This window comes from Syzygium oleosum, unplaced genomic scaffold, assembly GCF_021117445.2.
Source record: "Syzygium oleosum isolate NSW1041296 unplaced genomic scaffold, Sole_v2.1 Sole_v2.39, whole genome shotgun sequence".
NCBI lineage: Eukaryota > Viridiplantae > Streptophyta > Magnoliopsida > Myrtales > Myrtaceae > Syzygium > Syzygium oleosum.
The window spans coordinates 1,493,657-1,513,003 of record NW_026607523.1 but is presented as its reverse complement, the minus strand read 5'-3'; the positions used below and the strand labels follow the sequence as shown (position 1 = coordinate 1,513,003).

Sequence of the window (19,347 nt, the reverse complement as noted above, 5' to 3'; positions counted from 1 at the left end):
CTACCGCACAAATTGCCTTCTCTTTACAAAGGGAGATGCTGAAAATGAACTTGAACAGTGGTTAAAGGAAATGTGTAATTATTTATTTATTTAGTGTTTGCCCGTACCACAAAGAGGGGCAATTCTGTACTGGTGGGACAACTTCTAAGGATTCTTATTAGAAAGATGGATCGAGTAAGTACAGAGTTAGAAATTTACTTCGAGTACGTTTCTTAAGAAGTTGGTAACTTTCATTCAAATATACTAGAAAACTGATTTTATGAAAGCTACATCTAGTAACGAAAATTTACTAAACTCTTAAGGAATTTCATTGCTATACGATACAGATGTTTTATTGTAACTTGGTAAGAACGTAAAACGCATAACTTCTGGCGGTGAATATAGCAAATGGATCATGTTAAACAGATCCTATCCAAAACGAAAACCTCATAAATAGAGCGTGAGGCATAATTTTACGTAAGTCATCCCAGAGGGTATTGTATTGTACGTTGCATGGTATCACAGATATGTCCATGCTTTATGTGAATCGAGATAAATCTAACTCAGTTTCTGGGAACATGAGCAGGGATGCCAAGAGGTTGAAAGCCATGCCGTAGACTTGCTTGCCATGCTTTGTCGATGTCAGTGATCGTGTAGCCGCACTCATGCTCCTCCCACCCTTCTGCTGCGTGTAGAATCCCCGCGACGTGCCATGCGCTCATCAATCTTCGTGGCAACCAGTTCTGCAGTATTACAACGAGAGTAAGAGGAAGATTTATACTAAGGCTGCTGCAAATATACATATTTATCCACACAAGGAATCTGCGAATCAAAACGACTATATGGTGATGTAAGGATTGTGGTTCGGCCAAAGTAACAATGATCCATGTGTCACTGGTCTTAACTACCTGGTAGAATCAATCTTTTTACACCCTGTGTTTACTATGAATATTAGTAAGGTAGGTTTTGTACATGTAATAAAAGCACACGTTTTGTTCCCTGCAAAAATTATTAAAGCACACTCCCTTCCACAGAATAAATAAAGATCAATTGAAATTTCAATTATAGGCCATATCATACCTCACAGGAATGCACATTCTCAAGCGACGGAGGAGTGACCATGGCTGGTGTGTGGTGATAGAAGCAGTCGCTGCGCAACTTTTTTGGAGGGAATTGCGAGAAGGGTATGAATAATGTCCCTTTTGATGCTTTTAACTGATCTTCTTCTGTTATGTCATCTCCAACTATCCATACCTAAATATTTACCGATCGTTAGCAGTCATTCGTAAATGTTACCGTCACCAGCAGGTTGTGATAATAAGTTCTTATGGCATTATATACACAGATGTGATAGCAATTAGGGTTTCCAATTCTTACTAAGAATCCAAATAAAACCCAGAAACGAACACGCTGAATCCTTAAAAGTCTACGCACGTTGATATTTGAAGTTGTTTGCGACAAGGGCAAGATTCATTTACCTTTGGAGCATGGCCGCTTGAGCGAAGCAGATAGATGTCACACTTGTGATTGAGTGATTTCTTCAGCATCTTGTACTCATGTTCATGCAGTGTAGCCACCTAAAATAAGTTTTATTTCATCATTGAAGAAGCGCAGTTAGAGGTAGAGAGCCAAATCAGAAAGACAATAAGTAAATGATGCCAAGAACAGCCCTCTTATCCTCTTTTTTGTTTATGGGATTTGAATTAACAAAGATGTTGTAAGGTGGCCAATTTCATGCTATCTCCAATATAATGAAAATTGACAATGTTCACATGTACATGGAAAAATCACACATTTCGATCGAAAGTTAATAAAACTTTTTGCATGTGTGTCGTAAGTAATGTCCATGCTATATCTACTTAGCTATTGCAGGTAAAATCTTTTTGCCGAACAGAAAGCTAGACTTTGCTACGGAGAATCAAGTGGAATTTTCTAAATTAATACAATCTTTTATATACTTTGCTACTGAGAATCGGGTGTCATCTTTTTAGTTGAGGATCTGAATTCTCTTCCCTTTTTATTACTAGGAAGTCCTTTTTAAGAAGATAATATCAAAATATTTAAGTATTAAACCACATCATAATCTAATAGTTTAAGATTTTAAAACAGTGAGCACAAATCCCGTAAAATTTCACAAATTATGCTATCAGGAGGTTCTGAGTTTAAATCCTTTTGATTCATATATTTCATATGGGAATCGAACATGTATCGCGTGCTCTCTAATTTCACTTGAATGCTACTCACCAGATGCAGCCTCCATTACTATAAGAAATGGAGGATTACTTTAAGCATTTGGGGGGGGGGGGGCGCGCGGGCGCGCGGGCGGGCTGGGGAGAGCTGCATAAAAGAATTACCATCCAAATTATTTTACCTGGATTCCCCTTTGGCACAAAGCAAAAGCAATGGCATAGGCCACCTTAGTGAGCCTCCCTCTGAAGAGGACTCGCACAGTTCCTTTGGGAATGCTATTGACCACCACAGCCACTGCTAATCCACTCCCATCCACAACTCTCACTCTGAGCTGAGGATGTCTCTCCACATACAACCCACCACATCCATTCAGCTCCTCTCCCTGCAAATACCAAGTTTTGAGTACTTGAGTGTCGTCATATTGCTTTGTTGGGCAATAACAGCAGAAGTCCTAAAACTTGTAATGATAGTATATTTAAGTCCTAAAACTTTCATTTCGTGCATTTAAGTCCTGCAAGTCGCAATTTCATTGCATTGAGTCCTTTCATTCAACTCCGTCAATTTTAAGTGAACAGAAATGCAACATGACTTTTGTATTATTTTTTAGTCTAATGTGAGCCGCTAATAAATAACGCCACATAGTTTTCTGTCCACTAAAACTTAACGGAGCCAACAAAAGAACTAAAAATGGACCAATCTGACAAGTTTTAGGATTTAAATTTACGAAAGAAATTTTTAGGACTTGAATAAAGTGTCTTATCGTGATAAGTTTTGAGACTTGCCTGTAGTTGTCCCTTCTTTCAATAATGTTTTGTTTTGTTATTTTTTGCTTCTTGCAAAATTTCGTGAGATCATCATCATTTAATATAATGTCAACCTTTTGAAACTACTTGTTGCCCAATATTATAGCAGAGTATAAGCTAAGCTTCCGAATGCTCCCACTCCTCTTTTAAGTGTTAGAGAATGATTTTGTTTACATTATAGTAAAGTCTAACACATTTAATAATTAAAAATGTTGAACCCTAAGCAAGCTAGTTACATGACCATAAAACTTTGTCTTGCAAAATTGTCCACCATGAACCTATCATGATTCATATTATAATGTCATGAGATGCTTGCCTGGTTCAAGAGACCCAAGCACAAAACCTTGGTCCCCTTTTCCTCTGCCTCCAAGATGGCTTTCTCAATCAGACCATTGATCGGCTCCTTTTGCCATTGCATGAAGTACTAGAAAGAAGATCAAAGAAATGATTGATACAAATGAGAAAATGACCAAACTAAGAGCAAAAAAACTTCAGTAATATAAAATAAAAACCAATTGGGCGGATAGATAAAAGAAAATCTTACTTGAATGCTATACTTTGGAATGACCCATGTTTGTAATTTGAGTTTATTGAAGCGATGCCGCTCAACCACAAAAGTGCGCTGATAAAGCGAAGTAACCATGATGGACCATAGAGTCACAGGCCAAATCAACCAGAGATACCACCTCGATGATCGGTCGGGCCGGGACGCAAGAGAGGCGAATCCTACCCGCAGATGATAGATCGACTCGGGAGATGTAAGGTGGGTCAGATGCACGACATCGGACACTTCTGCGCCTCGCTCGAGCGAAGTCTCGTAGAGTTTATCAGAGTACTTGTCCATCGTTCCGTAGATGTAGTCGTAAAACGGCATGAACAGGGAGTAGTTAGTCCGGAATTGTGTGTGATGTAATGAATGAAACCTGCAACATTGGAATGATGTGACGTAATAATATCATCAATTAGCCAAAATATTAATCGTATGAAGTCTTTTGACGTATAGACAGAGCTAATCCCAATGTGAAAAATTTTATGTCCATATATTTCTCAATAAGATCCAATTATACAACAAATGTGATTGGTCTCAAGTAGCCACACGACGATCAAAAGCTTGTCTTGATCAGTCCACCAATCAGTTTATACGATTTGGATCGAAGTACATATAAGTACTATGTGTTTATAGTTAATCCCCCTTACAAAACATGTTCATTTCAGTGAAAGTAAAAGCAAAAAGTACCTCCTGCCAAAAATTATAAAGCTATTTAAATTATAAGAAAGCAATATTTAAACTTACGGGTCAAATTTTTGCATTTTACAAAAGTTCGAAGTAATTCGAATTGTGACATTGTCAAAATGCGTGCACACAAGAGTTTATCATATAGTAACTAAGAAAAGTTCGATATAGACGGGCCTTGACACTCTAGTTTAAACGGAAAAAAAAAATTTGAGAGGTGAGAAATGTACCGTGAGAATAGAATTGTTGAAGAAAGTAATTCGAATTATGAAATTGTCAAAATGCGTGCGCACAAGAGTTTATCATAGAGTAAATAAGAAAAGTTCAATACAGATGGGCCTTGATACTCTAGTTTAAACGAAAAAAATCGAGAGGTGAGAAATGTGCTATGAGAATTAAATCGTTGAAGAAAATGATTCCATGGAGCTGTTTAGAGCATAAGTTATTGACTCTTTGTTGATTTAATATTTTTGATCGAATTTTGATATTCTGTAAAGGGTTCCATATTTAGGGTATTGATATGAGTGATGAGGAAGAAGATGAAAAAAAGAGAGTTAATATCATGAAAAATCCCAAATTAGTACACCCAAACCCAAAATTAGTTTTTTTTATTCTTTACCAAAAAAAAAACTAATTTTTTGACCACCAAAAATCCAAAATCGGTACACCTATGACAAATATACCCTCCGTTAAATTGGATTAATACCATTAAAATCATAAATTGGTAAATCTGTGATAAACAGATGGGTAAAACCCTAAACTAGTACACCTGTCAACAGCCACGTGTCATCCAACTTAGCAATTTGACCGTAAAATTTAATGGAAACTAACGGAAGATAAATTTATCACATATATACTAGTTTGGGGATTTTTCGTGATCAAAACATTAGTTTGTAGTAAAATTTATCATAGGTGGACTAATTTAGGATTTTTTCGTGGTATTAACAAAAAAAAATGTAAATTTTGGGATATGATGAAGGTACGTTTGGAACTGAACAAAAATGGTGGGGGGTGGAGGACGATGGTGGGATCATTTCTTTTTCACACCTCTTAATTTTTCCTTGGGCCCCACCATAACAAGATTATTGAATTCTTCACCTACCGTTTCTTCCTTTTGGCAATCCCGCTCCCCCACATCTCCACAAAACAAGAATTCAACGTAACCCAAGAACGTCGATCTGTACTTCAAAGCAACATGACTTTCTGTTGCACCAGACACAAACATAAATCGCCAACCTACCATGACAACTCCTGTTGATCCTAAGGCCAAAACCCATTTATTGCAGGCCCCTCTCAAAGTTTTTTTGTTCCCCAGCATTCATTCATTCAGACCCGATCACACCCATGTTTCCTTCCTCACACTCGTCAAAACAATGTTTTTATTTTCAAAGTATCGATGATCCACTTTGCGACAACAGTTACTGCATTGGAAATTACGATATTTCATGAATTAGTTACTTAAAATAAGTGTCTTGACACATTTGCGTTCGCACATTTCTTTTGCTCGTAGCACAATGATAGAATCTGACTTTTAAATCAAAAACTTGCTTGTTGAAGTATGTAGCGAGAACATATTGAACATTTAAACAACGGGAATTTAAGTTACGAGTTCACTTCTGAGAAGTCATCATATCGGATTGCGTAGTACGATCTGGATAATGACTGATATACAAAATTAGTATATAAAATGATGTGATTGACTGTCGATGAGGTCATATTCGACACTCAATAACGGTTTCTGTCTTATAAATTTGTATACTAATTTTGTAAACCAATCTTAATAGACTCATCGATAATTGATTACTGTGGTTTAGAAAGAGAGAGAGAGAGAGACTTACGAGGGGGTGTACATGAGGTACTTGAGAGGGGGGAAGTATGAGAAGATCCACTTAGGAATGAGCTCGAAATTGCAGTGCCCCATGTTGTTCATTAGGTCAATGTACGTCACGTAGCCGGCGAATGACATGATCGACGCCATCCCCATCCGCACCGTTGTGAGCAGAGGTATCGCGAACAGCAAGAAGTATGCCACGTGCTCCGCAAATGGATGAATCACAGCTGCAAACCAACCAAAATTTCAGCGTCTCGTTAATCTACACAATTGAACTTGAAGAAGATAAATGCACGTTCGGTCTGATTATGATGCAAGATGGTAAGACTTCTTACCGAAAACATTTACAGCAAAGGGTATGTCGAAGTTATTTGGATTGGTTGTTTGAACAAGTCAGATCATTCAATGGATGGATTGCGCTAATTTAGATTACCAATCAAAATTTTACGCATCATTTAACGAAAACGTTTTGGTAAAAGAATTTGGTGCATCTATCATCATTTGTATCTTATGAAGTTTAAATGTATTTGGAACAATATCACCAGTAAGTCCCTCTATTATTACTGGAAATTCGAAATCGCCCATCTAGTTGTTTCTTGTTTATGTTCATAATAGTTCTTGTACTATTGAAATGTGCTACCGATAGCCCTTGAGGCGATCCTACGGTGGATTCTACTGACAATTGACATGACTTAGCGCTATTAAAAATTATCGACAGGCACTATTTTAGAGAAAGATAACGTGGAGTGCATGTGTGAACTATTTTTTTTTTTTTTGGCATTTTTCAAAATGCCCCACATCACCTTACAACATTTTGGCTAAAACCAATGGAGCTTTCATCCTCTTTACTCGTCAAGGACTTCTTCAACTTCAAAACCTAAGTTGACCCTTGCACAAGCTTAATCTCCTCTAGTTCGTAGCCTCAAACCCGCGGCTATGGTCACTCAAGCTTCAACCTCGCAGCTATGGCCACTCGATCCAGCTATGAGTTCTTTGTAATTTGATATCTTCGTGCATGCAGAATTAGTTGTGACAAGATAAAGCTAGGTGAACTGCTCAATCACATGGCTCATGCAAGAACGTGGTCCACGTTCAACTACAATGCCCGATACTCACAAGAAAAGAAGCACTTGCATATATATCACATGAGCATCATAAACACCCAAAAAGGTCAGATCGACACTAAAGTAAATGCATGACATGGACATTTCCTACTTTCTATCGTTCACTTCGTGCATGCTTTTTGAGATTAAGATGCTCGTATTTAACTAAAGAGGAGAGAGAGAGAGAGTACAGGTGAAGAGTTCCTACAAGTGATAGGCTCAGTGACAATGGAGGAGTGATGGTGAGAATGATAACGGGAGTAGAGATAGTGATGGTGAAGCGCCCTGTGAAGCCAGTAGTAGAGGAACTCCACCGGCCCGACGTGAAGCAAAATCGTGGTTATCACACCGTTTGATCTCCACACCGGCAAGCAAGAACCTCCGGCAAGTGTCATTGCCCCAATGTAGAAGATCAATCCATTGAACAGTATTTGGTCGTCCCTGCACAATAATTTTAACAAATTAAACAAAAAAAAAGGAAATGTTTAACAATTACTTCATTAGTTCATTCCATGAAATAACCAGGCTTGTTTGAAGAAAAACACACGGATAGGCTGTAATATTTTTTTTTAATGTGTACGGTCGACTCCGTTCCTTAATTATAGGATCTTGCTATTAGCTGTTTGATGATATGATTGCGAGATATTAATTATGCTCCTTATTTACGACTGGTTTACTAAATTCATATGTCCAATGATGCGAAAAATTTTAACTTATCCTATAGATGAGTGGTTAATTATATTCAACATCCACCACAACCTTTAATTTACCAGTCTATGAAAAGCAAAAAAAAAAAGAAGATATTTTACGGTCCCACCAAAATTTAAATAGGGAAACAGCCATGTTGATATCTCTAAATTTACAAAAATCACGTAAAAATTACACTGGAATCTACATGTTGAAAACCATAAATCGGGAATGTTTTAGGTGCTTAAAAAAAAGAGAGAGTTAAATGCTGCAATATTTGAATAAAAAAAGTAAACCAGTGAAAAAATACGGAAACAGCTACAAAAAAACCCAAAATTATGCCCACTGTGACACATTTACTCTAATTTTTTTTTGTGATATCCGAAACTCTAAACTATACTAACTATGACATATTTTCCCTAAAATTTTTCTTCTGACATAAAAAACTCCAAACGTATACCTATGTGACACATTTATCCTCTGTAAGGGTTCTGTTAGATGACTTTTCTGCCAAAACAATGTCAATTTAATTCACTTCAAACCACACGGGCACCATGTCAACGCAATTTGCTTTCTAGCGTCCATGTATAAAGATTTTTAACTATTCTCATTGACAAAACTTTGACGGAGGGTAAATGTGTCACACATGTACAAATTTAGGATTTTTGGTGTCACGAAAAAATGTTTATGATAAATGTGTCACAGTATGCATCATTTAGGATTTTTGGGGGCCTTTGTCCAAAAAAATAAAAGCCACAAACCCTTAGTGAATAAGTGCCACCAAATTTTTTATGATGAGACAACTTTTCTATCCATCTATTAAAGTTAAGACCCTTTTCAGTTTTCATTTTTCTGTCGATATCATCAACTTGATAAGCCCTTGTTATGATCCCCTTCTTATGGTTGAAGAAAGTCGAGAAAAAGATGATGATGAGGACATGATCTTTCTGATCCCCGTCGAGACAAAAGAAGATGATGATGAGGAGGGATGGACTGACCAGTCTCTTTCTCGGTCGACCTGCTCAAATTCAATGCCCTTGTCGACGATCCTGCCATTCCCTCTGGCATTGCGGTACCGAGACAGAGTTATCCAAATTTGGTTGTGGAGCATCCTCCATAGCAGAAACGGAAATATCAGGAAGGTGGACAGGTCCCTCTCCCTCCCATTGCTGTTGAAGAAGACGTAAGTGCTGCGGACCACCCAAGGAGCCAGCACCACGTACTGCACACAGATAAAACGATGAAAAGAGCCGTCTTTTTAGGACAGTTGATAAGCCTCGTTGATTAAGAATTAAAAGCGAGACACGACTGCTTTGGCGATAAAGGGATATCAACGAATGATCCTGGCAAATTGCCTTGTCGTTTTCAAGAAAGTTGCCTTATAAGAAGATTTTTCTGTCCTATGTTTTGAATATATGCCTCGCACATAACTTGTAATAGAGCTTTGCTTTTGTTAGTATAACAATTTTTGGGCCACAGTAAAAGTAAAGGCCTCTTGTGAACCACGAATCCTTAAACGAATGAATCTCACAACAATTCATAATTATTTATTATTTATTTTTTTGTGATCTAGAACATATTATTAATCTCACAGTAGATTAAATACCGTAACTTAATTTTTTCTACTTGCAATATCAATCATTGCTCATTGCTTATCTATCATAGCATCCTAGAGATGCATGCTACATTGTCTATTTTCTCAGCCAACAGACGAGCATGGGCGATATAGACTTGAGTACATGGTTGTTGATAACCACGACCCATGTTCTCTTCTTACCTCTCATTTTCAACCACGTGGAGCACATGTATTACTATGTTCGGCCACGAGGCGAGTGAAAATTCTTGCCTGGACCAGAATCCATGAACCGTATACGATCATAGCCGTCGATCATACATGAGATCGAGCTACATATGGTTCACGTGGGATCTACAAGATCGGAATCTACATGGTTAGTGATCGTGACTGGCTCGATTCTTATCAACTCGGGTCTAGGTCAAAGTATTCCCACGAGGTGACACGGGGGTAAATACATATCTATAGGGGCTGGCCAGTGAAGAAAAATAACATTTGGGAGAAAAAATGATATCGTTAACGATATCTATACTATGATAATGAGTCTAAGCCTCTTGATCACAAGGAGGTAGCGACGCATCGGAACATGATCTTGATGCACTTTGTTTGCAGAAACCTTGACGATAAGCCCATGTAACTACGCAAACGGTTGCCAAAGTGCGCAAATTTTTCTTCTGCGTGCATGTATGAGAGAGAGAGAGAGAGAGAGAGAGAGAGAGAGAGAGAGAGAGAGAGAGTTGATACCTTCAAGCTTCCAAGAGGCTTCCATGGCCAATCAGTGAGTGGTCCTGGTTTAGAAGCCATGATTCACTTCGACACCACCACTCCTCTCTCTCTCTCTCTCTCTCTCTCTCTCTCTCTCTCAGAGTCTCAGTCTCAGCACAGGCATTGCTCTAGTAGCGTTGGACCTTATATAATGCTTCTCTGCTGTTCTCAGCGCAGGTATTGCCTTAAAGAAAAAGGGGGAGGTCATGCTGTCCCGGTACGGGGCCACCCACGTTTGATGGCTCATAAATAATATTATCGTTCTGACCAAAATAATAATAATAATAATAATAATAATAATAATAATAATAATAATAATAATATAGTAATGGAAAACGTTGTAAGAGTTTACTTAGGATTCTTTGGAAACTAAGGAAAAACGAGGAATAAAAGGGGGCGTGGAAATTATTGGAATATTTTCAAATTATAGGATTGTGTTTGCACAACAAGTTGATACTGATTTGCTCCAGAAAATCATTGCTTTTGCATGTGTGCAACGTTCAAAGAAACGAATCTAACGATATTATCGAAGGAGGAGATATCCATAGGGTAATCAACCGCAAAATTTAGACGGCGGAATATCGATTTACAATAAAATCGATGCTATTCAACAATTCATAGATAAAGAAATATATGATATCTGATACGCAAATAATATCGATAAATTGGACTTTCAACTTTTTTGAAATTTTTTTTATTTGTTGAGATACATAGGACACAAGCTCTCTTATTTGCACACTAAAACCCAGGTTAGGAATCGAATTATTATCACTTCTCAAGTGTAACGAGTAGCTTTCGAAATACACGAGTTTGTGCTCTTGAATGCGATAGCAAAAAAAGGTGCAAGGTCGGATGTTCCAGCCATGCTCAAAAGGGTGTTCACAACTGTGATAGTATATGGAATTTCATCTTTGGCACTTGAGAAAAATTGCGAGCTTAGCGCTTGCCGGAGGTGTTGATGATATATCTCGAGAGACCAATCCATTTTCGAAATGAGTCTTGCATTAATACATTTTGTCCTACCTTCAACCCGAAATATCGTACCTCGCAAACATTTCAAAGATTTTCAGTAAATAGCCAACATCTGTTCACATGGTTAGTTGGGCCTCCCCTCAAGGACTTGGTAGATAGGAAATTTACTCCTCTCATTTGTTGCTGGATCTGCTTCCGCCTCTTCCATTAATGAGTTTTGCAGCAATTACGGGCGTAAGGTAAACGCGACGAATGCCTTTTCTTTTCTTTTTTTCTGTTTTTGTTTCCGTGATTTGAAGTGCCGATCCCTTTCAATGGTATACTGGGAGACGGAAATCTCCGTCCTTACATGGTTAAGCATTTTCGAAATAGCCGAAAAGAGTTGATTGTACCAATGAAAAGGTCCGAAACTTAATTTCATTACGTACATAAGACTTATGACTCTCGGTCTGATTCTCCCATCTGTATGCATGATGATGCTGGAGCATTCCTTGAAGACGTAGACTATGCAAGAGAGTTGCCGATCTAGTGGACAAGCTGACAATGATCTAACAAGTTGCCAATTTGCAAGCCTATTGCTGAATACCAAGTCTAATCGATTAGGACGGGTCCGGAATTTGTTCGCATTTCTCGAAAGCCATTAATTCAGTGATTGGAACTAGTAAACCATGGAGACCCACAACCAGCTAAACTTATTTCCCATATTTTCAAGGTATAGTAAATGTCGTTCAAGTTTCTAGAGTGCTTATTATGGTTGTTTTCTAGTAAATCTTGTTATATCTTTCCTATAAGTCTTTTGTCTTTCCAATGAGTCTTTAGTAATTACTCATACTTAGAGGGTTGTTCCATGCTCATCTATATAAGCATGCTATGATGAATAATAGAAGAAGACTTGATTGATTCATAATTATTTGAGCCTTTGGCTTGAGAAGAAGAAATTTTTATTGTTTTGCTATTACTTCTTAGATGGATTCCCACAGGTGACAAGTATTGCTCTTATCTTTTAGGTAAGTTACCTATGAGTGGTGAGCGACCTATCCATTTAAGTTTTGACTCGTGTTACCTCCTACTTCTTTACACTCTCTCCGACGAAAAATTGGTATCAGAGCTTAGTTCAATGGCTAGTTGTCATCGACGTGGACCAAACGTTTTGTCTTCTATAGTAGGGGTGAGCACCGTTCCAGGATAGAACTGGGAACCAGAGAGCAGGATTGGTGGGTCCGGTTAGGTTCTCGGTCCTAGGGAGGAAGGTTCCAGTTCTCGGTTCCACTTTTTAGGAACCATCAGTTCCCAATTCCTAGTTCAGTTCCTAAACCGAGGCCTAGAACCGGAACCAAGAACCATAACCGAGAACTGGGGAACTGAAATCGGGAACCGGGAAGAGAATTGAGAACCGAAACGGGAAACGGGAACCCTAAATAAATAAATAAAACCCTAATTTTCTTACTACTTCTCACTTCTCAATTCTCAAATTCTCATCTACTTAGATTAGCTGTTGGAAGGCTTTTTTGTCTCTCCAAAGTGTTGAACCATTACCATGTGAAACAAAGGGGCAAATATCTTCTTTAAATGATCGACTCTAAGAGTTCTAGTAGAAAAATTGTAGCCCATCACTGCACGTGCATGGTTTGCTCGGATGTCTTTCTCATCCATCGGAGAAGAATGATTTACCAATCCACTGAGATGTTGATATTTAATTTTGTTTCTTGCGAAGACTTGCGTTTAGGAATGTAGCTATATGCTTCAAAGGCTTGTGCTCTGGTCACACATGCACGACATCTTTCATAGGACTTTTTTTTTTTTTTGGTATTGATCTTTCATAGGATTTATTCGCTTGCATTAAGTGCCTCCCACCCACCTCGTGCACATTATGTTCCACCAACCGGCGCTCCAAGTGCTGACTTTGGCCAACTCCAATTGGCCTCTATTTGGCTGATCATCATCGCTCGCAGCGGAAAAAATATCAGGTAGACCCATCCCTCCGCGTTAGTTTATTGATCAGTCCACTTATCGTTTGACACGTGCACAAGGCCAACTCATCAATTTTTATTTGGCAAGTGGGACCCACTGCAACTTGCTCGAACGCAAAACCAATTTTTTGTCACGGTAAAAAGCAAGAACTTGTCATTAAATGAGATAATATCTGGTAAAAAGGAAGGAAAAGAAAAAGGAAATTAGGAGAAATAGTGTTGGAAGATAGCGAGGCTCAGATTCGCCTTGGATCATACAACTGAAAGGAACCCCACCGTTCATGTACAGTCTGTATCTATCATCATCTTGGAGATTACGTTTGGTGGATTAGTTTGCTTGCTCAAGTTAAACTTAAGTCTCTCATCGTTCACAACGCACAAAGGAACTTGCGATTTTTACTTTGTGAAATCTAATGTAAGTGTTGCAACAACTGATGTGGTTGAGCAGATTAATTTGCAGTGCAATTCGCAGGAATGTTGTGGGTATTATAGGAATGATATTGTTGATAATTGCATCACCGGCATTAATACGAAACTACAACTAAGGAAATTGTGCAATTTCGAGTGTACAAATTGCCCTAGTGTTATGCATAGCTAGTCGCTTTAAATGTCATTGCCCTTGTAATAACTATGCGCGAATCTTATTGGACTTCAAAATTGTACATGTACGACTTGGATTTCGAGATACTGACATGTGCTGGTCTTACGAGAGAGAAGAGGGAGTAATTAAGATTTGCAAGAGAGGTTTATCTTAAGGTGTGGTTGAATACGGTGTAAAATGCACATTATCATGATTTGAAGATTAGGGTTAGGCGACGAGGATACATGCACATTGTGACCGAGATCCTCATACCACTTGGACAAGAACAAAGAGTACTATAGGGATGGCATTCACTTCATCTAAAAGCAAAGATTAATCTCTATATTTAACCTATAAAAGTATGAGGGTCTCACTTTAGGAATGAGTTCTTTGTAATTTGATATCTTCGTGCATGCAGAATTAGTTGTGACAATATAAAGCTAGGTGAACTGCTCAATCACATGGCTCGTGCAAGAGCGTGGTCCACGTTCAACTACAATGCCCGATACTCACAAGAAAAGAAGCAATTGCATATATATCACATGAGCATCATAAGCACCCAAAAAGGTCAGATCGACACTAAAACAAATGCATGACATGGACATTGCCTACTTTCTATCGTTCACTTCGTGCATGCTTTTTGAGATTAAGATGCTCATATTTAACTAAAGAGGAGGGACCTTTTTGAGATTAAGATGCTCAGATTTAACTAAAGAGGAGAGAGAGAGAGAGAGAAAGAGAGAAGAAGAAGAAGAAGAAGAAGAAGAAGAACAAAGTACAGGTGATAGGCTCGGTGACGATGGAGGAGTGATGGTGAGAATGATAACGGGAGTAGAGATAGTGATGGTGAAGCGCCCTGCGAAGCCAGTAGTAGAGGAACTCCACCAGCCCGACGTGAAGCAAAATCGTGGTTATCACACCGTCTGATCTCCACACCAGCAAGCAAGAAGCTCCGGCGTGCGTCATCGCCCCAATGTAGAAGATCAATCCATTGAACAGTATTTGGTCGTCCCTGCACAATAATTTTAACAAATTAAACAAAGAAAAAAAAGAAATGTTTAACAATTACTTCATTAGTTCATTCCATGAAATAACGAGCCTTGTTTGAAGAAAAACACACGCATAGGCTGTAATATTTTTTTTAATGTGCACGGTCGACTCCGTTCCTTAATTAAAGGATCTTGCTATTAGCTGTTTGATGATATGATTGCGAGATATTAATTATGCTCCTTATATTACGACTGGTCTGCTAAATTCATATGTCAAATGATGCGAAAATTTTTAACTTATCCTATAGATGAGTGTTAATTATATTTAACATCCACCACAACCTTTAATTTACCAATCTATGAAAAGAAACAAAACAAAAGATATTTTACGGTCCCACCAAAATTTAAATAGGGAAACAGCCATGTTGATATCTATAAATTTACAAAAATCACGTAAAAATTACACTGGAATCTACGTGTTGATATCACCAAATCGTGAATGTTTTAAGTGCTTAAAAAAAAAAAAGAGAGTTAAATGCCGCAAGATTTGAATAAAAAAAGTAAACCAGTAAAAAAAATAAGGAAACAGCTACAAAAAAACCCAAAATTATGCATACTATGACATATTTACTCTAAATTTTTTTTTGTGATATCCAGAACTCTAAACTATGCTAACCATGACATATTTTCCCTAAACTTTTTCTTCTGACATAAAAAACCCCAAACGTGTACCTATGTGACACATTTATCCTGTGTCAGAGTTCTGTTAGATGACTTTTCGACCAAAACAATATCAATTTAATTAACTTCAAACCACGCGGCACCATGTCAATGCAATTTGCTTTCTGGCGCCCATGTATGTAGATTTTTAACTATTCTCATTGATAGAACTTTAACGGACGATAAATGTGTCATGGTATGCATAATTTAGGGTTTTTGGGGGCTTTTGTCCAAAAAAATAAAAGCCACAAACCCTTAATGAATAAGTGCCACCAAATTTTTTTATGATGAGACAAAACTTTTCTATCCATCTATTAAAGTTAAGACCCTTTTCATTTTTCATTTTTCTGTCGATATCATCAACTTGATAAGCCCTTGTTATGATCCCCTTCTTATGGTTGAAGAAAAGTCGAGAAAAAGATGATGACGAGGACATGATCTTTCTGATCCCCGTCGAGACAAAAGAATATGGTGATGAGGAGGGATGGACTGACCAGTCTCTTTCTCGGTCCACCTGCTCAAATTCAATGCCCTTGTCGACGATCCTGCCATTCCCTCTGGCGTTGCGGTACCGAGACAGAGTTATCCAAATTTGATTGTGGAGCATCCTCCACAGCAAAAACGGAAATATCAGGAAGGTGGACACGTCCCTCTCCCTCCCATTGCTGTTGAAGAAGACGTAAGTGCTGCGGACCACCCAAGGAGCCAGCACCACGTACTGCACACAGATAAAACGATGAAAAGAGCTGTCTTTTAGGACAGTTGATAAGCCTCGTTGATTAAGAATTAAAAGCGAGACACGACTGCTTTGGCGGTAAAGGGATATCAACGAATGATCCTGGCAAATTGCCTTGTGTTTTCAAGAAAGTTGCCTTGTGAGAAGATTTTGCTGTCCTATGTTTTGAATATATGCCTCGCACATAGCTTGCAATAGAGCTTTCCTAGTATAACAATTTTTGCGCCACAGTGAGAGTAATGACATGTTGTGAGCAACGAATTCTTGAATAAGTGAATCCCATAACAATATATAATTATTTGTTATTTATTTTTTTGTGATCTAGAACATATTGTTAATCTCACAGTAGATTAAAGACCGCCACTTAAGTTTTTCTACTTGCAATATCGATCATTGCTCATTGCTTATCTATCATAGCATCCTACAAATGCGTGCTCCATTACCTATTTTCTCAGCCAGCAGACGAGCAAGGGCGATATAGACTTGAGTACATGGTTGTTGATAACCACGACCCATGTTCTCTTCTTACCTCACATTTTCAACCACGTGGAGCACATGTATTACTATGTTCGGCCACGAGGCGAGTGAAAAATCTTGCCTGGACCAGAATCCATGAACCGTATACGATCATAGCCGTCGATCATACATGAGATCGAGCTACATATGGTTCACGTGGGATCTACAAGATCGGAATCTACATGGTTAGTGATCGTGACTGGCTCGATTCTTATCAACTCGGGTCTAGGTCAAAGTATTCCCACGAGGTGACACGGGGGTAAATACATATCTATAGGGGCTGGCCAGTGAAGAAAAATAACATTTGGGAGAAAAAATGATATCGTTAACGATATCTATACTATGATAATGGGTCTAAGCCTCTTGATAACGAGGAGGTAGCGAAGCATCGGAACATGATCTTGATGCACTTTGTTTGCAGAAACCTTGACGATAAGCCCATGTAACTACGCAAACGGTTGCCAAAGTGCGCAAGTTTTTCTTCTGCGTGCATGTATGAGAGAGAGAGAGAGAGAGAGAGAGAGAGAGAGAGAGAGAGAGAGAGAGAGAGAGAGAGAGAGAGAGAGAGAAGAAGAAGAAGAAGAAGAAGAAGAAGAAGAGCAAAGTACAGGTGATAGGCTCGGTGACGATGGAGGAGTGATGGTGAGAATGATAACGGGAGTAGAGATAGTGATGGTGAAGCGCCCTGTGAAGCCAGTAGTAGAGGAACTCCACCAGCCCGACGTGAAGTAAAATCGTGGTTATCACACCGTCTGATCTCTACACCGGCAAGCAAGAAGCTCCGGCATGCGTCATCGCCCCAATGTAGAAGATCAATCCATTGAACAGTATTTGGCCGTTCCTGCACAATAATTTTAACAAATTAAACAAAGAAAAAAACGAAATGTTTAACAATTACTTCATTAGTTCATTCCATGAAATAACGAGGCTTGTTTGAAGAAAAACACACGCATAGGCTGTAATATTTTTTTTAATGTGTACGGTCGACTCCGTTCCTTAATTAAAGGATCTTGCTATTAGCTGTTTGATGATATGAGTGCGAGTTATTAATTATGCTCTTTATATTACGACTGGTCTGCTAAATTCATATGTCAAATGATGCGAAAATTTTTAACTTATCCTATAGATGAGTGTTCATTATATTCAACATCCACCACAACCTTTAATTTACCAATCTATGAAAAGAAATAAAACAAAAGATATTTTACAGTGCCACCAAAATTTAAATAGGGAAACAGCCATGTTGATATCTATAAATTTGCAAAAATCACGTAAAAATTACACTGGAATCTACATGTTGATATCTACAAATCGTGAATGTTTTAGGTGCTTAAAAAAAAAAAGAGAGTTAAATGCCGCAAGATTTGAATAAACAAAGTAAACCAGTAAAAAAATAAGGAAACAGCTACAAAAAAACCCAAAATTATGCATACTGTGACATATTTACTCTAAACTTTTTTTTGTGATATCCAAAAACTCTAAACTATGCTAACCATGACATTTTTTCCCTAAACTTTTTCTTTTGACATAAAAAACCCCAAACGTGTACCTATGTGACACATTTATCCTCTGTCAGGGTTCTGTTAGATGACTTTTCGACCAAAACAATATCAATTTAATTCACTTCAAACCACGCGGGCACCATGTCAATGCAATTTGCTTTCTGGCGCCCATGTATGTAGATTTTTAACTGTTCTCATTGACAGAACTTTAACGGAGGATAAATGTGTCACACAAGTACAAACTTGGGTTTTTTGGTGTCACGGAAAAAGTTTATGATAAATGTGTCACGGTATGCATAATTTAGGGTTTTTGAGGGCTTTTGTCCAAAAAAATAAAAGCCACAAACCCTTAATGAATAAGTGCCACCAAATTTTTTATGATGAGACAAAACTTTTCTATCCATCTATTAAAGTTAAGACCCTTTTCATTTTTCATTTTTCTGTCGATATCATCAACTTGATAAGCCCTTGTTATGATCCCTTTCTTATGGTTGAAGAAAACTCGAGAAAAAGATGATGATGAGGACATGATCTTTCTGATTCCCGTCGAGACAAAATAATATGTTGATGAGGAGGGATGGACTGACTAGTCTCTTTCTCGGTCGACCTGCTCAAATTCAATGCCCTTGTCGACGATCCTGCCATTCCCTCTGGCGTTGCGGTACCGAGACAGAGTTATCCAAATTTGATTGTGGAGCATCCTCCACAGCAAAAACGGAAATATCGGGAAGGTGGACTCGTCCCTCTCCCTCCCATTGCTGTTGAAGAAGATGTAAGTGCTGCGGACCACCCAAGGAGCCAGCACCACGTACTGCACACAGATAAAACGATGAAAAGAGCTGTCTTTTAGGACAGTTGATAAGCCTCGTTGATTAAGAATTAAAAGCGAGACACGACTGCTTTGGCGGTAAAGGGATATCAACGAATGATCCTGGCAAATTGCCTTGTGTTTTCAAGAAAGTTGCCTTGTGAGAAGATTTTGCTGTCCTATGTTTTGAATATATGCCTCGCACATAGCTTGTAATAGTGCTTTGCTAGTATAACAATATTTGCGCCACAGTGAGAGTAATGACATGTTGTGAGCCACGAATTCTTGAATAAGTGAATCCCATAACAATATATAATTATTTGTTATTTATTTTTTTGTGATCTAGAACATATTGTTAATCTCACAGTAGATTAAAGACCGTCACTTAA

General features: G+C 38.2%; 1 protein-coding gene across 4 annotated transcripts in view; it reads right to left on the bottom strand.

Moving 5' to 3' along the window:
* Positions 1–285: 285 nt before the first annotated feature.
* The window catches only part of LOC115691954 (very-long-chain aldehyde decarbonylase CER1-like), a 39,727-nt gene continuing 20,665 nt past the window's right edge, over positions 286–19,347 (bottom strand). Inside the window, exons 1-10 of one of the 4 annotated variants that reach the window (XM_056305805.1) lie at positions 10,145–10,322; positions 8,766–9,049; positions 7,349–7,581; positions 6,045–6,264; positions 3,517–3,895; positions 3,289–3,396; positions 2,351–2,551; positions 1,458–1,556; positions 1,060–1,233; positions 286–722 (exon numbers count right to left, since the gene is read on the bottom strand). In XM_056305805.1, coding sequence (XP_056161780.1) covers positions 543–722; positions 1,060–1,233; positions 1,458–1,556; positions 2,351–2,551; positions 3,289–3,396; positions 3,517–3,895; positions 6,045–6,264; positions 7,349–7,581; positions 8,766–9,049; positions 10,145–10,204 — 1,938 coding nt within the window. In that variant the 5' untranslated portion in view covers positions 10,205–10,322 and the 3' untranslated portion in view covers positions 286–542. Of the gene's footprint in view, positions 723–1,059; positions 1,234–1,457; positions 1,557–2,350; positions 2,552–3,288; positions 3,397–3,516; positions 3,896–6,044; positions 6,265–7,348; positions 7,582–8,765; positions 9,050–10,144; positions 10,323–14,466; positions 14,700–15,890; positions 16,115–19,347 lie in introns of those variants that run through there. The other 3 variants (XM_056305806.1, XM_056305807.1, XM_056305808.1) reach the window with 3 other exon arrangements.